The 21,178-nt window shown below is 31.4% G+C and overlaps 1 protein-coding gene across 3 annotated transcripts in view; it reads right to left on the bottom strand.

Annotated features, from left to right (window-relative positions):
- LOC132732954 (glucose-6-phosphate 1-dehydrogenase X-like) overlaps positions 1–21,178 on the bottom strand; it is a 41,991-nt gene extending 20,813 nt beyond the window's left edge. Inside the window, exons 1-3 of one of the 3 annotated variants that reach the window (XM_060719493.1) lie at positions 21,018–21,178; positions 4,731–4,768; positions 1,263–1,371 (exon numbers count right to left, since the gene is read on the bottom strand). In XM_060719493.1, coding sequence (XP_060575476.1) covers positions 1,263–1,371; positions 4,731–4,768; positions 21,018–21,113 — 243 coding nt within the window. In that variant the 5' untranslated portion in view covers positions 21,114–21,178. Of the gene's footprint in view, positions 1–1,262; positions 1,372–4,730; positions 4,769–6,314; positions 6,813–21,017 lie in introns of those variants that run through there. The other 2 variants (XM_060719492.1, XM_060719491.1) reach the window with 2 other exon arrangements.

Raw genomic sequence — 21,178 nt, 5'->3', positions numbered from 1 at the left:
CAAATATTTTGACAGGTAATATTCACCTAGAATAAATCTTTGACAAGTTATATGACCTAGAATAAATCTTTTGACAGGTAACATGGCCTAGAATAAATCTTTGACAGGTTATATGACCTAGGAAAAATCTTTTTACAAGATAAATGACCTTGAATAAATCTTTTGTCAAGATATACAACCTAGAATAAATCTTACAGGTTACATGGCTTAGAACAATTCTTTGACAGGTCATATGGCCTAGAATTAATCTTTGACAGGTTACATGGCTTAGAATAATTCTTTGATAGGTTACATGACCAACAATAAATCTTTAGACAGGCTATATGACCTAGAATAAATCTCTGACAGGTAATATGGCCCAGAATAAATGGCTGAAAGTTTATATTACCTGACCTGATAAGCTAAAAGTCTAGGGTTTGCAGTTGAAAAAAGTGATTAGGTGGTTAGACATGAAATGGGACTTATTTTTTGGCCTAAGCCTACTCTTATCTCTTACATGATAATGAAAGCCATCATCTTTTTTGTCTGTAAATCTACTTCCTGGACAAACAAGTTCTGTTGTAGAATGAGGAAAATCTGGTTGTGTTTGTATGATGTGGTTAGAATTATTGAATGAATTTATTATTTTAAAAATAGTATATATGTACAACATACACAACATTCAAAATAAATTAACAGAAATATTGATAGCAACATTTAATGAACACTAAAAACACTAAAATCTAAAACACTAAAACCTTTTCTTTTGATAACTTATTCACTTAAATTATCAGTATAAGAAAAATCAAGCAATAAATCTGTCATTAACAATATATCTATATATCTTTTGAATCTTTTAGTCTATATCTGTGGTGCATTAATGTACAAACTGGTTCTTGTTGGAAAAAAAAAACTTGATTAAATTGAGTATGTAAATTATAAATATATTAAATGAAGAATGACCCACATATCTAGCAATGATGCACTAACCACTCAACCATGCTGTCACTCATTTAATTTGGAACAGTCCATTCCTTTCTGACATGTAATAATTTCAGTCACTCATGGGATTTGAACTCCCCATAGTAACAGCCTTTGGAGTCAGAAACCTTAACCACTGTGCCCTTGGTCATGCAGGTCACTTTTAGTGACCACAAAAAGTCTGTGTGTATAAGTAACCAATAAGATCTTGAGTGATTCATTGACAATATCAGCCAGTCAAACCCCACAAAGAAATAAAATATTATGTATTTTAATAATAAAGTTTAACAAAGAAATATTACCTTCAGATAGGGGGCCCATCGTTCTTGTAGCTGATCTAGGGTTAAGTTACTTCTGGCATACCCTATAATGTAGGTGTGTGTTGGTAATAGTTCATCTTTATATAGCTCCCTGAAATATGGAAAGAAAAATCTTTTTAATTTGTTTGTTTTCCCCTAAATTGTGAAGGGCCTGGGCCTTTTTGATTTGTGAAAGATAATTTCTGAATTCTCTTGAACTTTTGAAGATTAATTGTTATTTTCTTAAAATTGAGAAAAAGGAAGCACAATATTGACACAAATTGTTAAAATCAATTTACAACTAACATTTCTCATTATTTCATAAAAACAAAACATTTCTTGATATATTAAACATTAAAATAGCTGCTATTTTTTATCGAGTTGTAAATAATTTTTAATACTTTTGGGTATGCTAAATATCCTTTGAAGTTTCATTGTAATACTTTTTGTGTCATCATTAAAAAATTTGGACCCCACATACTAAAAAACACATCTGAACTGATCCATAAGATAATGTTCTGTGCATTGTATAATTTTGTCTATGTTCCCTATCTTAAATATCTAACTTTTTTTCGAAAAAAAAACATTATCATTTTTACAGAAGTCATGTGACGCACATGTACTCAAAAACATGATTGTGTTTGTGGTAAAACAAATATTCAATTTTGTCGAATTTCCCCAGTTTTTGTGTGTTTTTTTTTTAAATGGACAGAGTTGTGTCATAAAGTCATTATTGACCACAATATATAACATCCAGTATTATGACATTTATATGTTTCAATTTTAGGGCCACATATAAATTCCGGAGATATATGTGGAATTGATGGAAGCCAAAATGTGCCACCTTCGCGATTACATTTTATTACATTATGATTAGTCGTTGAAAGGATATAAAGTATTTTCCTGCTATGTTGGATCAATAAGTTATTAATGCACTTATCTAGAATCAGCATTTATTTACAGCGGCTCTTTGAACCTAAGCCAGAACAGGAATAATTTCCTGAAAATAAGAATACTTCAACAAAGCAAATATCGAAATCATTAATTAAACCATAAAGACTGATTCAAACTATTGACTTTTCTCTCTAAATAATCAAATAAAGTTGTTTCTTAGAGAAAACTGATTCAATTATCATCTGGTTCTGTATTCAATTTTGCAAGCATACAGAACAGGAAAGAGATTTTATGTAAATTGAGGTACATGTACATGTTTTATTCTTTGAAAAATACTGAAGTGGTAATATCAAGTTTTCACCCAGGACTGTTTTTTTTATGTTAATTCAACAGCTGAGGGGTTTAACCACTTATATTATCAACTCAATATCATAACAAATACACATGTATTAATACTTTGTATGTGAATAATTCAAATGCGCCAGAAAAAAAATCGGCTCTAAGTGGGAATTGAAATGGCAACCATTTTAAATTTACAAAGCCCAGTTTTTAGAAGTTCTATTATAAGTTATCAAGGGAGATAATCATCATGATCAGTGAAGGTTTTTTATTTTTGTATCAAATGGTGTCAAATGACAACACCATCCCGGATATACTGCAAGCTTCAGTTACCTCTCTTTTTCTTTTTGAAAAAGTAAAATCTAAATTACTGTATAATACCCATTCCTTTATTCATTCAAATTTATATCAAACTCATTGCAAGTTAAGCTTTATATAGAGGATATTTGTTTGTTTTGCATGTAAGATTGAAATATAATTTCACTGAGTGAACACCAGATGCAATATTTTCACGAGTGGCGTAGCCACGAGTGAAAATATAATAGCTGGTGTTCACGAATGAAATATATTTCAATCTTATATGTAAAACAAATAAATTTTCTTTTTATTTCATGCTTTTTAAGTGATTTTTAGTATTTTTTACTGATTTTGCCGCGTAACGTTGCGCATTCTCCTTTTTGACGTCATCACATCATGACGTCACATCATCAATTTTGAAATATAGTTCTGTTAAATTTCTCTAACTTTGTTACATTTTTAACATGATGTATGGTAACATTGACTTTATTTTCCTAAAGAAGCAAAATTTACGCATTACGGCATTTATTTCTGCCTGTTATTCAATTTAGTTATGATTTTCTTTTAAATCATCCGCATTCAAATATAGTTTGGCTACAGTGAAAATTATATTTTATAAATTTCACTAGTGGTTTATCAGAATATAATCATCTGATATATTACAATAAAACACTGGAAAGCATGAAATAAGATTATTTAACAGCTCTTGAGTCAGACCCTAGGACTGCATAAATAGTACTAATGTAAATTTTAAGGAAACATAGCTTTTATAATCCCAGGAGAGCTCAAACCCATGACCTCTGTATTGAGAGGTAGACATCTTAACCTCAAAGCCAATTCCCACTCTGAAAATAAAACTTTTTGTAAAAAAAAGAATTTTATCTTTTGCATACTATATGCACACTCACATTGAGGAACAGAGTGTTTGCATTTTTTTCTTCTTATCTTTCTTATTTATAGATATCCTGGTAACCTATCGTAACATTTGACAGTAACAGGATATGTGGATACAGCATGATGTACATGTAGTACAAAAATGTAAACATCATAAAAACATATATCTTGTTATAGTACTGTACATGTATCTGTCTCACATTCCACACGTGGTCAAAGCAAACACAATAACTGTAAATTTTATTACTAATGAGATATAATAATATAATAATTAGCATGTTAATGACAGTTGTACAAATCTATGTACATATACAGTAATTATTACTATGATTACATTCATGTCCTCATTTGAGAAATCAGTCTGTTTATATAGAATTTATTTTAAACTAAAGGCAGAGGAGGACTTGAGAAACCACATGTCACCACCTCATAGGTTGAATATATTTATTTAAGTCTACTATTTTCTATAATTAAAATGATCTTGATTTATTTTAGTATAAGCTTAAACATTGACCTGCTGAGGTCAAAAGTTATTAGCCAGTTTATAGCCTGACCAGCCTACATCCATGCAGTCTGACTTGCAGTTTTATACTATTGCCTGACCAACTTCAAATTTTCATCTTGATATCCCTAAGTTTGATAAATTTAACTAAGGATTCTTCCAGAATTTGGAGTAGGAAAAGTCCATTTAAGAAACTCAGCTGGTTAAGGGTTAAAGACACAGACTTCAAGTTAATTTAACTTCGCAGAGGATTGTACAAGTTTTGTTTTAAAAATAAATTTCCCAGGCTCTTATACAGAAACAAATACCATCAGAGGAGTAAAATGAGGAAACAATACAATTAAGAACTTTAAAGCTTTATATACACTGATATGTACTGTTGTACAACTTTGAATAGAATTTCAAATTTAAATTTGTCAAGATTTCAAATTAAAATTTTGTCAAGATCTTATACAATCATCAGATGAACAAATATTTCACAACCGGATTTCCACCTACACAGATCTATAGTGTCATGTTGCAGAATGTAAACAAAGTAAACTTACCATAATACTGGGTAGATTTTCTTTTTTGCTAAGTCACCCTGAAATAAACAAAGAAAACACCTCAATATATAACAACAATTCAAGTTTTACTCTTTTTTTTTTCTTTGAACCAAATGAACTTCCTCAAATTCAAAATGGTCCATCTTAGAAAAATTTTAATGTCAACCTTGATGTTGAAAATATTTTGCTAACAATGCATACAACGATTTTTTTTTCTTGTATGGCATTATAATAACCATTCTATCATACATTATCAGCCATATAATTACTGTTTTCATACAAACTTACAAGTGTTAACAAAAATAGAATACCATAGAATTTTTGCCAATTAAAGGGACTCCACTAAGATTTTTTGACATGACCTCACAGGAATTTTCTTTATAAAAGGTTTGTGTACCAATATCATTTGGTTAAGGTCTGGACCAACAACTTGTTTGCAAATTTTAAAATCATTCTCTCAATCTATTTTAGACGATAATCAATTTTATAGTTAATTATTATCAGAATTTGGTTTGAAATTCATGCAAGTTCCTGTATGTACAAAAAAATTCTATCAAAATTGTTGCAAATTTTGTATCATAGATTATTATATTATTATGATTGCAAATCAACAGAAACTGCTAAATTGTTTTTAATGCAATATATTTTAAGGCTTAAATAATAACATAGTATATATGGTTAAGTATTTTGCCCTTTAAAATAAAGTTAAATTGCCGTCATTACCTTTTTCTAATATATATGCAGTGAAACTGTAAATGTAGTGAAATGAGTCTTGCTCACCACTCCAATTTTTAAACTATCTTATAGACCACACAAGGAAAAATAAGTGTTCTCTTCTTTACACAGTATAATAAATTCTAAAAACACTGACATCGTTGAATTGTTTAAGTCTTTACTATGCTTAAATGTCTTAAAGGGACTTGTCTATCTTTAAATAATCTGGACAATACCATACATGATTTATAGGTTTTTTTTTTTCCAAATATGCACTAACTGACTTAGGGAACAGTGCAGACAATGATCTGACAGTACATAATTTATAATGTGCTTGCTAATCTTGGTCTGCACTGTTCACATGGGCATATTCAGCAGGCCAAGGGTTAAACAAATATAATACTAACAAACAAAAACAAAACAAGTAAAAAAGTTTAATGGTGAAAATGCTCTCTTAAAATATGACTTTTTAAGATTTTGAGATAAACAAAATAAATACATGTATTTAATTTGATTATTATCTGAAAACAAACTGCATGATTAATATCTTTCCTAATGAATAATAATCATAAGAATAGTATATTATCTGAAATTAAATCAATCATATCATTTTTACTCTGAAAAATTCATACTTTGAAAAAAAAATTTTTTATACTTATTAATTTTATGCCTGAAATTTCTGTGGCACTTAAATACAGTCTGACACTTCTATAAAGTAACTATTTTTAATAGTTGCAGATAATTACACATGTATAAGAACCCACTTAAAAAACTTGATCCTTTCACTGCACTTGAACTATAATAATAATAATAATAATAATAATAAAAAATTAAAAAAAAGCAGCAAAAATACAATTAAAAATAACTAACCGAAGCCCCGACGACAATAAATACATTTGAGCTTTTATCACTTGCAACAACCTCTCGCATTTGCACGAAAACTTTGCTAATTTCCTTAGTTGCCATAGCTAGCTCCTGTTTATAACGTCTGTACATCCAAGTCAATTGTAAAATGTATTTATATATCCGAGCTTAAACCCTATATCCGGGATCTCAAATTAAACACACACAAAAAAAAAAAAACAACACCAATCATGAGATGTGAAGCATGAAGTTATAGTATAATTGGGTTACATACAATTACAAATTTTTCTCCAGTAATTTTATCGTAAAGATTCACTTTTACATTATAATTATAGTGCATTAAGATACCCCGAATGTTTGAACTTTACTACCTAATAAAGTAGTATGGATTAAACACGGTTACATTTAGGGTCAACAAACGGAACAATGTATTTACAGAAAAGCCATAAATATTTTTTTATCTATTATGTTAAATTTAACTATAAATATATTATACAGTAAGTCAAAGCAAACAAATCAATTATAATAATATAGTGAACTGTAACTTTCAAGAAAAGCACCTGGATGAGGCAGATCAAAACTAAAATTAAAGTACAGATATACACTATAAACAGGAAAATATTTTCTCCTTAACATAATTATTTCCTCCATAACAAGTGAAATGTGCAAACTGCAATAATCAACTACTTATGCATGGAGCTGATGATACAAGCCTGCATCCTAACCACAAACTTAACTTATACTTATAACTATTAATTACTTTGATACTGAAATCCCTTAAAATACTAATGGACTGTTCCAACTTTAAAGCACTGGGCAAGTCCATTATATAAATTCAGTAGGTTAAAGGTTACAAGATGAACTGTCCCACATATTGTTCTTATTAATGAGATTTATTATAAATTTATCACACTGTTTACTCGAATAATTATACTTGTACAACACTTAAATTTGGGTCCTACTAAACACTGCTAAGGACCGCTAAGGACTGCTAAGGAGCAACAAAGGACTACTAGGGAGGCACAAAGGACCTTAAAATACCTTCTAGGGCATTCTTATAATACATGGTAGTATGTTTAGTGAAATTTTTTTTATAATTTTAAGAAAAAATATTATTTTGGTGAAAATTTTATGAGTTGCCGGACCGCTAAGGACTGCTTAGATACACAAAAGACTGCTAGGGAGGCACAAAGGACCTAAAAATACCTCCTAGGGCATTCTTATAATACAAGGTAGTATGTTTAGTGACAAAAAATGTGTTATTTTAAGGAAAAATATCATTTTAGTGGTAAAATTTATGTTTTTGAGAGTTGCCGGACTGCTAAGGACTGCTCAGGTGCACTGACAACTGCTAGGGAGGCACAAAGGACCTTAAAATCCCTCCTAGAACATTCTTATAATATATGGTAGTAAGTTAATAGACATATATGTATTATTGTAAGAAAAAATATAATTTTTGTGATAGAGATTATGCTTTCGATGAGTTGCCGGACCGCTAAGGACTGCTCAGATACACTAACAACTGCTAGGGAGGCACAAAGGACCTTAAAATCCCTCCTAGAACATTCTTATAATATATGGTAGTAAGTTTATAGACAAAAATGTATTATTGTAAGAAAAAATATAATTTTTGTGATAGAATTTATGCTTTCGATGAGTTGCAGGACCGCTAAGGACTGCTCAGGTGCGCAAAGGACTGCTAGGGAGGCACAAAAGACCTTAGAATATTTCCTAGGGAGGCACAAAGGACCTAAAAATACCTCCTAGGGCATTCTTATAATATATGGTAGTATGTTAAGTGACAAAAAATGTATAATTTTAAGAAAAAATATAATTTTGGTGATAGAATTTATGCTTTCGATGAGTTACCGGACCGCTAAGGACTGCTCAGGTGCACTAACATCTGTTAGGGAGGCACAAAGGACCTTAAAATCCCTCCTAGAACATTCTTATGATATATGGTAGTAAGTTAATAGACAAAAATGTATTATTGTAAGAAAAAATATAATTTTTGTGATAGAATTTATGCTTTTGATGAGTTGCAGGACCGCTAAGGACTGCTCAGGTGCGCAAAGAACTGCTAGGGAGGCACAAAAGACCTTAAAATATTTCCTAGGGAGGCACAATGGGCCTTAAAATACCTGTTAGGGCATTCTTATAATACATGGTAGTATGTTTAGTGACAAAAAATGTATTATGTTCAGAAAAAATACAATTTTAGTGATAAAATTTATGTTTTCGATGAGTTGCCGGACCGCTAAGGACTGCTCAGATACAAAAAAGCTTGCTAGGGAGGCACAAAGGACCTTAAAATCCCTCCTAGAACATTCTTATAATATATGGTAGTAAGTTTATAGACAAAAATGTATTATTGTAAGAAAAAATATAATTTTTGTGATAGAATTTATGCTTTTGATGAGTTGCAGGACCGCTAAGGACTGCTCAGGTGCGCAAAGGACTGCTAGGGAGGCACAAAAGACCTTAAAATATTTCCTAGGGAGGCACAAAGGACCTAAAAATACCTCCTAGGGCATTCTTATAATATATGGTAGTATGTTTAGTGACAAAAAATGTATAATTTTAAGAAAAAATATAATTTTTGGTGATAGAATTTATGCTTTCGATGAGTTGCCGGACCGCTAAGGACTGCTCAGGTGCACTTACAACTGCTAGGGAGGCACAAAGGACCTTAAAATCCCTCCAAGAACATTCTTATGATATATGGTAGTAAGGTAATAGACAAAAATGTATTATTGTAAGAAAAAATATAATTTTTGTGATAGAATTTATGCTTTCGATGAGTTGCAGGACCGCTAAGGACTGCTCAGGTGCGCAAAGAACTGCTAGGGAGGCACAAAAGACCTTAAAATATTTCCTAGGGAGGCACAATGGGCCTTAAAATACCTGTTAGGGCATTCTTATAATACATGGTAGTATGTTTAGTGACAAAAAATGTATTATGTTAAGAAAAAATACAATTTTAGTGATAAAATTTATGTTTTCGAAGATTTGCCGGACCGCTAAGGACTGCTCAGATACAAAAAAGCTTGCTAGGGAGGCACAAAGGACCTTAAAATCCCTCCTAGAACATTCTTATAATATATGGTAGTAAGTTTATAGACAAAAATGTATTATTGTAAGAAAAAATTTAATTTTTGTGATAGAATTTATGCTTTCGATGAGTTGCAGGACCGCTAAGGACTGCTCAGGTGCGCAAAGAACTGCTAGGGAGGCACAAAAGACCTTAAATATTTACTAGGGAGGCACAAAGGACCTTAAAATACCTGTTAGGTCATTCTCATAATACATGGTAGTATGTTTAATGACAAAAAATGTATAATTTTGAGAAAAAATATAATTTTGGTGATAGAATTATGCTTTATGATTTTAAACACATACCAAAACATCTATATATAAACATATATTATTACAAAATAAATGCAAGTACACATAATTATGTTTAAGCATATATCACTTATGAAGCTGGTCTCTAACACACATCATAACATCTATATACCAAGACATACCCTGACAAAAATGCAAGTATACATATTTATATACAAGCACATATCAATAATAAAGCCAGTCTTAAACACATATCAAAACATCTATATACATGAACACAGATCCTGACAAAACAAATTTAAGTTTACATATAAATGTACAAGCACATATAAAAAGAATATATGAGCCGTGTCACGACAAAACCAACATACTGGGTTTGCAACCAGCATGGATCCAGACCAGCCTGCACATCCGCGCAGTCTGATCAGGATCCATGCTGTTCGCTATGAATTTCTCTACTTGTAATAGGGTTTGTAAGCGAACAGCATGGATCCTGATCAGACTGCGCGGATGCACAGGCTGGTCTGGATCCATGCTGGTCGCAAACCCATTATGTTGGTTTTGTCGTGACACGGCTCATATATACAAACACATATCATTATGAATCACATTTTTTCATATACATGTATGTTGAAAATGTGTATATTGGCTGAACAAATAGTCCCTTCTGCACAGTAAATGGACCATCTATGTCAAATAATAAAGTTAATTAAGGCCATGTTTGTTGTGTTAATGTACCTTATTGTCTGTAACAGATTTTTTGGAAAGAAAGGATAACTTTTTGGACATTTTTTTTTTCAAAATATTACAGAAAGGATAACTATTTGGACCAATATTCTGCAAATTGTCAATCTTAAAACAAGATACATACACCAAATCATTCTTAAATCAAATATGCAAACACATTTCCTAAAAAAACATCAAAAATTCTATGACTTTCTAATTATTTTTTGTTAGAAAACCCAGAAAGTACATGCCGCAGGGAGGCGTTTGTTACATTTTTGGGGGGAATGTTACACTAGATGTTCAAATCTCATAGTTCCTGGGGTTTTGGTTTTAATATAATGATAATAGCTTTATATGCTTTAAATAGTACATAATGTACAATTAACGTAAACAAATAGAACAAATTTAAGGAAAAATATATAGAATTAAGCTCCTTGATCAAGGAGTTTCTTTCTTTTTGTATTTCAAAATGAAAAGTTGCATAGACATTTGAATGAACTGTTCTGAATTAAATAAGAACATTGATAATGAAAGGAAGATTCTTTATTTCCAGATAATGTATTTCCATTGTGTTAAAGAAAATTATCATACAGACAGTAACTTTCTATATATATTTACAAAATAAAATAAAATAATCAGATTTATCTTTTTAATAGATATTATACAGACTGAAGTAAATTATAAGTTTTCATAAGCTTGAATTTCTAATTACTAAATACCAACAAATAAAATTTTCATTTAAAAAATTACAGATCTGCTTTTAAATTTTTGTAATTAATTACTACCAATTGATGAAATTTTAAGTTTATTTATGTGAAATGTCAGTAACATTATTATCTGAAGATGTTATTATGATTCAGTGTTATAAGTTCATTATTTCTCAATATTGATAGTTCTCTATGTTAATGTTTCAGTATAAATGGACTGCTGATAATTCATTAAAATTTACAGATTCAAAATATTTTTTTAGGACTTTGTTTACAAACAAATTTTGAATATTATCACTTTTTCATTACTGAGGTCATAACCATATATTAAAATCATTTTTCTTATGATCTTCTTCCATTTCTTATAATAATTAAATTGGTCAAGTGATATGACAATGTGCTGGAATATGGAGACAAATACTTTATTCAGGGTGGTGAAATATATTTGTTTTTTGGGTTGTTTTTTTTCATTGACTATATATTTGGCCAATAAAAAAATGATGTTCAATAGATCCTTAGACTTAATTGATCTACAGCTTACTTAATAATAGGCATTCTCTAACAGAAAGTCCCTCCCACTGTTTTGAAGTATATCACCCTATATTGGCACCCCACTGGTTTGTAATATATCACACATCCCAATATACAATACACAGCTCCCAATATACAGCTTGTTAACTTCCAATAATGTGCCAGCCCCATCTGTATATATATAGTTAGGATCCATATCCCACTGTTTTATGAGGGAATGAATTGATCTGTACATATCCAACTGTTTTATGAGGGGCTTGGATAGATGATTTGTTTATTATTGAAGTAAAAAGAATGATCTTAAAGAATCTATGTTTTAAAAATTGACTAATTTTAACCACAATGTCACTACAACATTCTATATATCCTATTTTAATAGTTTTCTGTGAATAATTATATATCCTGATAAGATTATTTTGTTAAGATTATTCTATTTAATTTTAGTGTGAAATATTTCTATGTACAGTTGCAAAGCTAACTACTTCCATATCACACAACATAAGAACAAGATAAGTTTAGTGTTATTGTAAAAAGAATCATTTGCTCATTTCTCTTACATCTGTCCACTTCATGCAGTACCTTATTTTGAAAACACCAAAAAAAAAAAAATTATATATATATATTTATATTTGTCCGAAATTCATTTTAGCTTTAATATTATGTTGATAAATTGTTGGTCCACTGAAGGTTAGAGTAACATATAATCTATTTCTTGTGAATAATTTTCGTAGAAAAAATAATATCAGTCGCTTTGGAGATTTAGCGTAAAACTCCCTTTGTGAGATGTAGTAAGCACCATATGAGCCGCGTCATGACAAAACCAAAGTAGTGGCTTTGCGACCAGCATGGATCCAGACCAGCCTGCGCATCCGCGCAGTCTGATCAGGATCCATGCTCTTCGCTTACAAACCCTATTACAAGTAGGGAAACTGATAGCGAACAACATAGATCCTGATCAGACTGTGAGGAGGCGCAGGCTGGTCTGGATTCATGCTGTTCTCAAACCCACTATGTTGGTTTTGTCGTGACGCGGCTCAATTATATATTTAATACTGATGATAGGGACGGATGTTACAGACAACTGTTACATAATTGCCGGAGAAAATGGCAATTTTTGTAACATTTTCATAGTTAGACTATCAATAAGCACCAGTAACATGGTAAATTTATTTATTTGATCATTCAGGGTTGTCATTAACTTTTTTTGCAGAAGGTTTGTTTTGAACTTGAGGCGGTCATTTCTGTCTTTATCATGCATAACAAAGAGTGTTTTCTTAATTTTGAGGCAGCCCATAATGCATTTGAGACAGGCATTTTGGCCTCCTGCCGCCTCTTAATGACAACCCTGTCATTTATTACATCTGATTTCCTATGAACTTAAAATTGTTCATCTTCAATTCTTCATTATATAATTTCATTCACTAGTGATATTCTTTATACATTTGATTACCACTTAACATAAGAGCATTTACTTAAAGACCTAGTCAATTTTCACACCCTATGCAGTTCTGTTACTCATCCAAAACATAATAATCAACACCAAAATACATAAAAAAAAAGAAAGATCACTAAACAAAATTAAATAGAATTATTACACTCTAATTATTATTAATTTAAGGTCTTTTGTGCCTCCCTAGCAGTCCTTTGTGCACCTTAGCAGTCCTAAGTGGTCCATCAACTCAGCGAAAACATAAATTCTATCACCAAAATTATATTTTTTCTTAAAGTAATGACATTTTTTGTCATTAACATACTACCATATATTACAAGAATTTCTTTGGAGGTCCTTTAACGCCCTTTGTGCCTCCCTAGCGGTCCATAGCGGTCCGGCAACTCAGCAAAAGCATAAATTCTATCACTAAAATTATATTTTTTCTTAAAATTATACATTTTTTGTCATTAAACATACTACCATATATTACAAGAATGCCCTAGGAGGTATTTTAAGGTCCTTTGTGCCTCCCTAGCAGTCCTTTGTGCCTCCCTAGCAGTCCTTAGCTGTCCTGCAACTCATCAAAAGCATAATAATATTCTATCACCAAAATTTAATTTTTTCTTAAAATTATACATTTCTTGTCATTAAACATACTAACATGTATTAAAACAATGCTTAAGGAGGTACTTTAAGGTCCTTTGTGCCTCCCTAGTTGTCCTTGGTGCCCCTAGGAGGTATTTTAAGGTCCTTTGTGCCTCCCTAACATTCCTTAGCGGTCCTGCAACTCATCGAAAACATAAATTCTATCACCAAAATTATATTTTTTCTTGAAATAATACATTCTTTGTCACTAAACATACTACCATATATTATAAGATATCCTAGGAGGGATTTTAAGGTCCTTTGTGCCTCCCTAACATTCCTTAGCGGTCCTGCAACTCATCGAAGACATAAATTCTATCACCAAAATTATATTTTTTCTTGAAATAATACATTCTTTGTCACTCAACATACTACCATATATTATAAGATATCCTAGGAGGTATTTTAAGGTCCTTTGTGCCTCCCTAACATTCCTTAGCGGTCCTGCAACTCATCGAAGACATAAATTTTATCACCAAAATTATATTTTTTCTTGAAATAATACATTCTTTGTCACTAAACATACTACCATATATTATAAGATATCCTAGGAGGTATTTTAAGGTCCTTTGTGCCTCCCTAACATTCCTTAGCGGTCCTGCAACTCATCGAAGACATAAATTCTATCACCAAAATTATATTTTTTCTTGAAATAATACATTCTTTGTCACTCAACATACTACCATATATTATAAGATATCCTAGGAGGTATTTTAAGGTCCTTTGTGTCTCGCTAGTAGTCTTTTGTGTACCTGAGCAGTCCTAAGCGGTCTGGCAACTCAGCATAAATTCTATCACCAAAATTATATTTTTTCTTAAAATTATACATTTTTTCTCACTAAATATACTACCATATATTATAAGAATGCCCTAGGAGGTATATACATGTCCTTTGTGCCTCCCTAGCAGTCCTTTGTGACCCTAGGAGGTATTTTAAGATTTTTTGTACCTCCCTAGCAGTCCTTAGCGGTCCTGCAACTCATCGAAAACATAAATTCTATCACCAAAATTACATTTTTTCTTAAAATTATACAATTTTTGTCACTAAATATACTACCATATATTATAAGAATGCCCTAGGAGGTATATAAATGTCCTTTGTGCCTCCCTAGCAGTCCTTTGTGACCCTAGGAGGTATTTTAAGGTCCTTTGTGCCTCCCTAGCAGTCTTTTGTGTATCCGAGCAGTCCTTAGCGGTCGGGCAACTCATCGAAAGCATAAATTCTATCACTAAAATTATATTTTTTCTTAACATAATACATTTTTTGTCACTAAACATACTACCATGTATTATAAGAATGCCCTCACAGGTATTTTAAGGTCCTTTGTGCCTCCCTAGGAAATATTTTAAGGTCCTTTGTGCCTCCCTGGCAGTCCTTTGTGCACATTAGCGGTCCTGCAACTCATCAAAAACATAAATTCTATCACTAAAATTATATTTTTTCTTACAATAATACATTTTTGTCTATTAACTTACTACCATATATTATAAGAATGTTCTAGGAGGGATTTTAAGGTCCTTTGTGCCTCCCTAGCAGTTGTTAGTGCACCTGAGCAGTCCTTAGCGGTCCGGCAACTCTTCAAAAACATAAATTTTATCACTTAAATGATATTTTTTCTTAAAATTATACATTTTTGTCTCTAAAGATACAGCCTTGTATTATCAGAATGCCCTAGGAGGTATTTTATGGTCCTTTGTGCCTCCCTAGCAGTCTTTTGTGTATCTGAGCAGTCCTCAGCGGTCCTGCAACTCATCGAAAGCATAAATTCTATCACTAAAATTATATTTTTTCTTAACATAATACATTTTTTGTCACTAAACATACTACCATGTATTATAAGAATGCCCTCACAGGTATTTCAAGGTCCTTTGTGCCTCCCTAGGAAATATTTTAAGGTCCTTTGTGCCTCCCTGGCAGTCCTTTGTGCACATTAGCGGTCCTGCAACTCATCAAGAACATAAATTCTATCACTAAAATTATATTTTTTCTTACAATAATGCATTTTTGTCTATTAACTTACTACCATATATTATAAGAATGTTCTAGGAGGGATTTTAAGGTCCTTTGTGCCTCCCTAGCAGTTGTTAGTGCACCTGAGCAGTCCTTAGCGGTCCGGCAACTCTTCAAAAACATAAATTTTATCACTAAAATGATATTTTTTCTTAAAATAATACATTTTTTGTCACTAAACACACTACCTTGTATTATCAGAATGCCCTAGGAGGTATTTTAAGGTCCTTTGTGCCTCCCTAGCAGTCTTTTGTGTATCTGAGCAGTCCTTAGCGGTCCGGAGCAGTCCTTAGCAGTGTTTAGTAGGACCGCTTAAATTTTGATGGATTTGTTTTAGCTTCAAATTTTTTATAACCTGTTTAAATATACATTTTTGAAGCTGCATGCCTAAATATGAACCAAATTATTTCAAGAAAATTAAACTGAAGAAAAATGTACTAAGTTAAAAGTTTCAATGGTTTACATATTATATGAGATTAATGACTGGTTTTGAAGTATTTATCAACATATTTCTACTGAGTAACTACTAAGACAGTAAGGGTTAATGTTGCATATTTTGACCTCTTTTTTGTAATTTACGCAAACTGTAAGTGCCATTTGCAATGTGTAAATTACTATCTTTGTTTATTTCACAATATTTAACTTTAAAATATGGATAAGAAATTTTCACTAAATAAGCATGAATCTGGAGGCATGCTGCTTTAAATTTGCAAAAAACAGGATTTTTTTCCTTATCATTCAATTAAGTACCATTCTAAGTGGATCTCTTCAGCTCATATCCTTGAACTTCTTCAAGAGGTTATAATCTTTTAAAATTATGCAGTTTTCAACTAAAATTAAATTCACAGAGGGAATTAATTTTCTTCCCCTGTTGCAAAAAATACATTGTGATTTTCTCCCAAATTTGGTCCTTCCTGTGAAAAAAAGCCTTCAATGAAAATAAATATTTGAATGCAATGATGTTTTAACACCATGGTTACACAGTGGTCTGATATATAATTAATAAAAGTATGACTTGTGATACTATGATAGAAAGTTTTTATCTGTTTAAATATAATCTATTAGGGGGAAAAAAAACCCTGGTAAAGTCCAGCATTGAAAATGTCACAATTTTTCTTAATTCTGTTTCCTTGAAATGAGACAGAAATTCTACATGACGATATGTAAAATAAATCGACAGCAAAATTGATAAAATATTCCCAATGCAATTGACTTATATATCTACCTGTTACACCACACACCTTGAAATCAATAGAAAAAAGATTATAAAACATCAATTTGTAATTTTATATGGAATTCAGATTATGAATAATTTTGATAAATGGTGGAGTAATTCAATTTTGATGTTAAATATCCTAACCCTGCATTCATATTATTAAAAAGGAGTAAATACTTTTACAGTTTTTAATTCCATCCGAGCAACATTTTATGACCGAAAAAGCAAACTGAAGTGGATCACTTTCATTCAATGGTGACACATTTTTGTAGAGTTTATGGTTATTTAACCTTATCTATTACAATCCCCGTGAAAGTAGAATTTTATTTACTATCAATGCATTAAAATTTAAGTGATATTTTCTAAAAATGTTACTCATTATGCAATGTAAGAATTCAGATTTTCAGAATATCATTGTCAAAAACACACATTATATGGATGCATCAGCGCAATACTGCAATATTTTTTCAATTTTTTTCCCCAAAAATCACTTTTTTACATATTTTGATAAATTTAGGTCAAATACACATCCTGTGTAAATTTTAACCTTTTCCCTTATATAAGCGTGTTTCGACGGCTTTTTGCCCCCCCCCCCCTTTTTGAGGCCTCAAACAGTGAAAAAATGCCATATTTAGGCCCCAAACACTGTCTTTCGTTTGAGAAATGTTGTTAAAAAAAGTGACGATTTTTTCGGCGCCGTCCCCCATCCAAATATTACATCAGGGGGTTGCCAGAAGGGGGATGTGCCCCCTTCTGTTTGGGGGGTTTGAAGGGGGATGTGCCCCCTTCTGTTTGGGGGGTTTGAAGGGGGCGGAGTCCCCCTCATCGCCAAGAAAATTTTGGACTTGTGAGAGGCTTAAAATGACCCCAGGTCGATCATAAGGTAACGTGTAACCAACGCTGAAAAGCCTTTGACTCTATCTCAATCCCTTGAGAAGTTGCATCACTTTGAAATAAATTTTGATGGAAAAAATCGAGGCAAAAAGTGATTTTTGGCAATTTTGAGATGTCCCCTCGTTGCCATGGTAACAGGAAATTTAAGACTGAGCATGTCGTTACAAAGGCAATGGTCCAGTCAACATTTGTGCCAAGTTTGATTAGTATTGAAGCATTTTTCATAGTTTCATAGCAGTTTGAACTTGTAACAGGAGGCTTTTCAGTGAAAATGGCCATTTTTCACAATATGCTCATGGGGGAAAGGGTTAAGGTAATTAACTCTTTTTGTACCTTTTTTTATTTACAAAACTATCATAATATATTTCATTGTAAAAACTACACATAAATTAATAATACAACAGCACTGCATTGGGGTGTTCATACTTGTCTGTTCATGATAATGACTAACATTGTAGCCAATTTTTGTAAATATTCTATGTTAAGAGGGGGAATAATTCCTAAACATTTTAATTTCAGTATAATGCCCCATGTCTTACAACTTTGCCTTGTTATGAATATCAAGTACTTTATTAAGTTTCATGTTGATACTTTTGATAAGTTTTGAAATATTCCTGCTTTATAAGCAATTTTGACGAAAAATCAAATATAAAAAAATTAAAGGGCTTTTACTTCTAAAAATATGGCTTTCAGGATAATGCCCCTTGTTTCACAACTGTGCCTTGTCTGTTATCATGACAAATTAGTATTCCAAAGTTCATGTTGATACCTTGTATAGTTTTCAAATCATTTTACGTATAAATTGTAATTTTAATAAAAAATTCTATGTTGAAAAGGGACATAACTCCAAAACAGATTTCAGAATAACACCCCATGTCTTGAAACTGTGCTTAATGTCATGATTAGCAAGTATTCTAAGTTTCGTATTGATACCTTCTGAATTGTTTTAATAATGGGCTATGTAACAGTTTTTGCACCACAACAATCATAAACAATATATGGAATCCATTTTTTCATTCAGCCCCGAGAACAGCTCCCTTTTTTATCTTTAAAGTTTAAATTATTCATACATGTCATAGGCTCATTTAAAATACCATGTGTTTATATTTTGCTTGTTTATGACAAATTGTTTCATAACTATCCAATGCTTTCATAAATATCACCTTAAAAAAAAAACATGCTTCAATGTTTCAATACAAAGCTGTTCATACATTTCAATTTACTTTATTGAAATATCTTAAATGGACTTTCAATCTAGACTTAAACATTTATCAACAGTGCAGACCATGATCAGACAGCACAGAATGATGTTCCAGCTGATGCTTACATGGGTAGAATCTCTTGCTCATATCACATGCAGAATAATGAAGCAAAATATTTGACAAAATTTCAAGTACTGGTAAATGTTGTTTTATTTAAATGTCTGTGAAGCAAAAACACTGTACATGTATGAATATTTCAAGACACAGCATTGTACAATGTAACATATGTGACTATATTGTAAATAATATATCAAATATTATTCTTTGTATTTATTGAATTCCAAAGCATGTAACAAATTACTATATTGTATACATGAATGTACATGTCTAACATATCTAACTGTATTCTTTGTATTTTTTATATGGTTTACATGCACATATTTGAAGTCATGTGTCCTAGATTTTACCCTGTGTTCCTGACTTTTGTCCCAGATTTGACACCATTCGTTTATGTCCAAAAGTTTCATTATGAGATATCATTTTGTTCTAGAATGCAAAATGATTCACAACATTGAATTTTTTTATATCAGCACATTTCCATTACAAACAAGTAGAAATATTATTATGAAAGAAAATACTGTACAATGCTTGAAATGTTTAATTTGGGTCGCCTCTGGCTACTTTATTCCATTTTTTTGCATTTTCCCAATCATTCAAGCTTAAGTATAGAAGGTAGTATATAAAGTACACTTTAATAATTATATTCAATTAACATCCATTCTCAAAAAAAATGAAACTTGTTGTCTTTTAATATCAAAGTCAAGAAAAAATCTTTGTCACTGCACAGAAAATTTTTTCAAGAAGAAAGAAAAATGTATAAGCAGCTGGGCAGCTAAATTAAAATCAGTAAGAAATCGTAGAAAGTTCCTTAATTTTTTTGAGTGTCCCTGCAGGCTTCAGATTTCTTTTAATCCTGTGACATTTGGTGCCTAACATGGGACAGTTATAGCTGCAATACCTTGATAGATTATAGATAAATCATCATCTGGGACTAAAAATATTTTTTATCCCAGAGCATCATGTCTACGGTTTGTGTAGCAAACCAATGTATGCACCCAAGTCATTCGGTAATGCACCATTGAGCAGAGTTCTCTACACACTAAATAATTCCTTGATGTTACCACATAGTCAATAATCCCGTGATAATCTGAACAAATTCAATTTTTGCATTTGTAACGCTATACTTATACATGGCAGATAAGCCACAGATCAACAAATTAGACCTATACACTTTGATAGTCTAACATACATTAAACAAAGATGCAACAGTTTAAATACTATTTTTGAAAGTTATTTTCCTGTTAGAAAATGTCTGTGCATACATGTAGCTTTGTCAACTGTATATAAGAAATTCAAGATGAAATCTGTGCTGTATTTGCAATTTGAATAACATTCCTATGCATAAATCTAACATAAAACATTGTATTGTGATGCAACATTATATTGATGAATCTATTACTGAATTGATAAGTCATTAAGTGACATTTCTATTATAAATGAAATATGCAAGAAATTACCTTCTGCCAATCATTCTATTGAATTGCTTTAATGCGGCCGCAAAATTTAAATACACACTAGGTCTACTTCACACAATGTAATTTATTCTAATTCTTGTATGTATTGTAAATGACACTCTGACTCTGAGGCTATAGATCTATTTCAGCTGTGAAAGCAGACATGAATTCATTCAAATATATTTGTTTGATGCCTTAAGCCTTGTTTTCTTTTCTAACATGTTTTTACATGGACTATAATATGCCAGGTTGACATGACAGTAATAATCGTCATATTCTTTACTTATCACTTCTGAACATACAAATTTATGTACTGTATAATCTGTTGAGTGTTGTGTAACAATGTTCAACAGTTTAACCTGTGGCTGTTAACTGAAGTTACTTGCACTAAATCAAGCAAATGACAGTAAAAACAAGCATACTTACTGAAGCTCCAAACACAACAAAAACATGACTGGCACCATGGCCTTTGTTTTCCACAGTCTGTCGAATCAGTGTCAAAGGATCAATTGTTTTAGACATGTTTTGATTTTGGACTGCTGCAACAGGAATTTCCGTGACCAGACCCTTGATAAAACCCGTATTTG

The sequence above is a fragment of the Ruditapes philippinarum genome, unplaced genomic scaffold (assembly GCF_026571515.1).
Source record: "Ruditapes philippinarum isolate M1 unplaced genomic scaffold, ASM2657151v2 ctg3769_1_1_1_1, whole genome shotgun sequence".
Classification (NCBI taxonomy): domain Eukaryota; kingdom Metazoa; phylum Mollusca; class Bivalvia; order Venerida; family Veneridae; genus Ruditapes; species Ruditapes philippinarum.
Note: the sequence above shows the minus strand (reverse complement) of the source record. Positions and strands in the feature narration are given on the sequence as shown.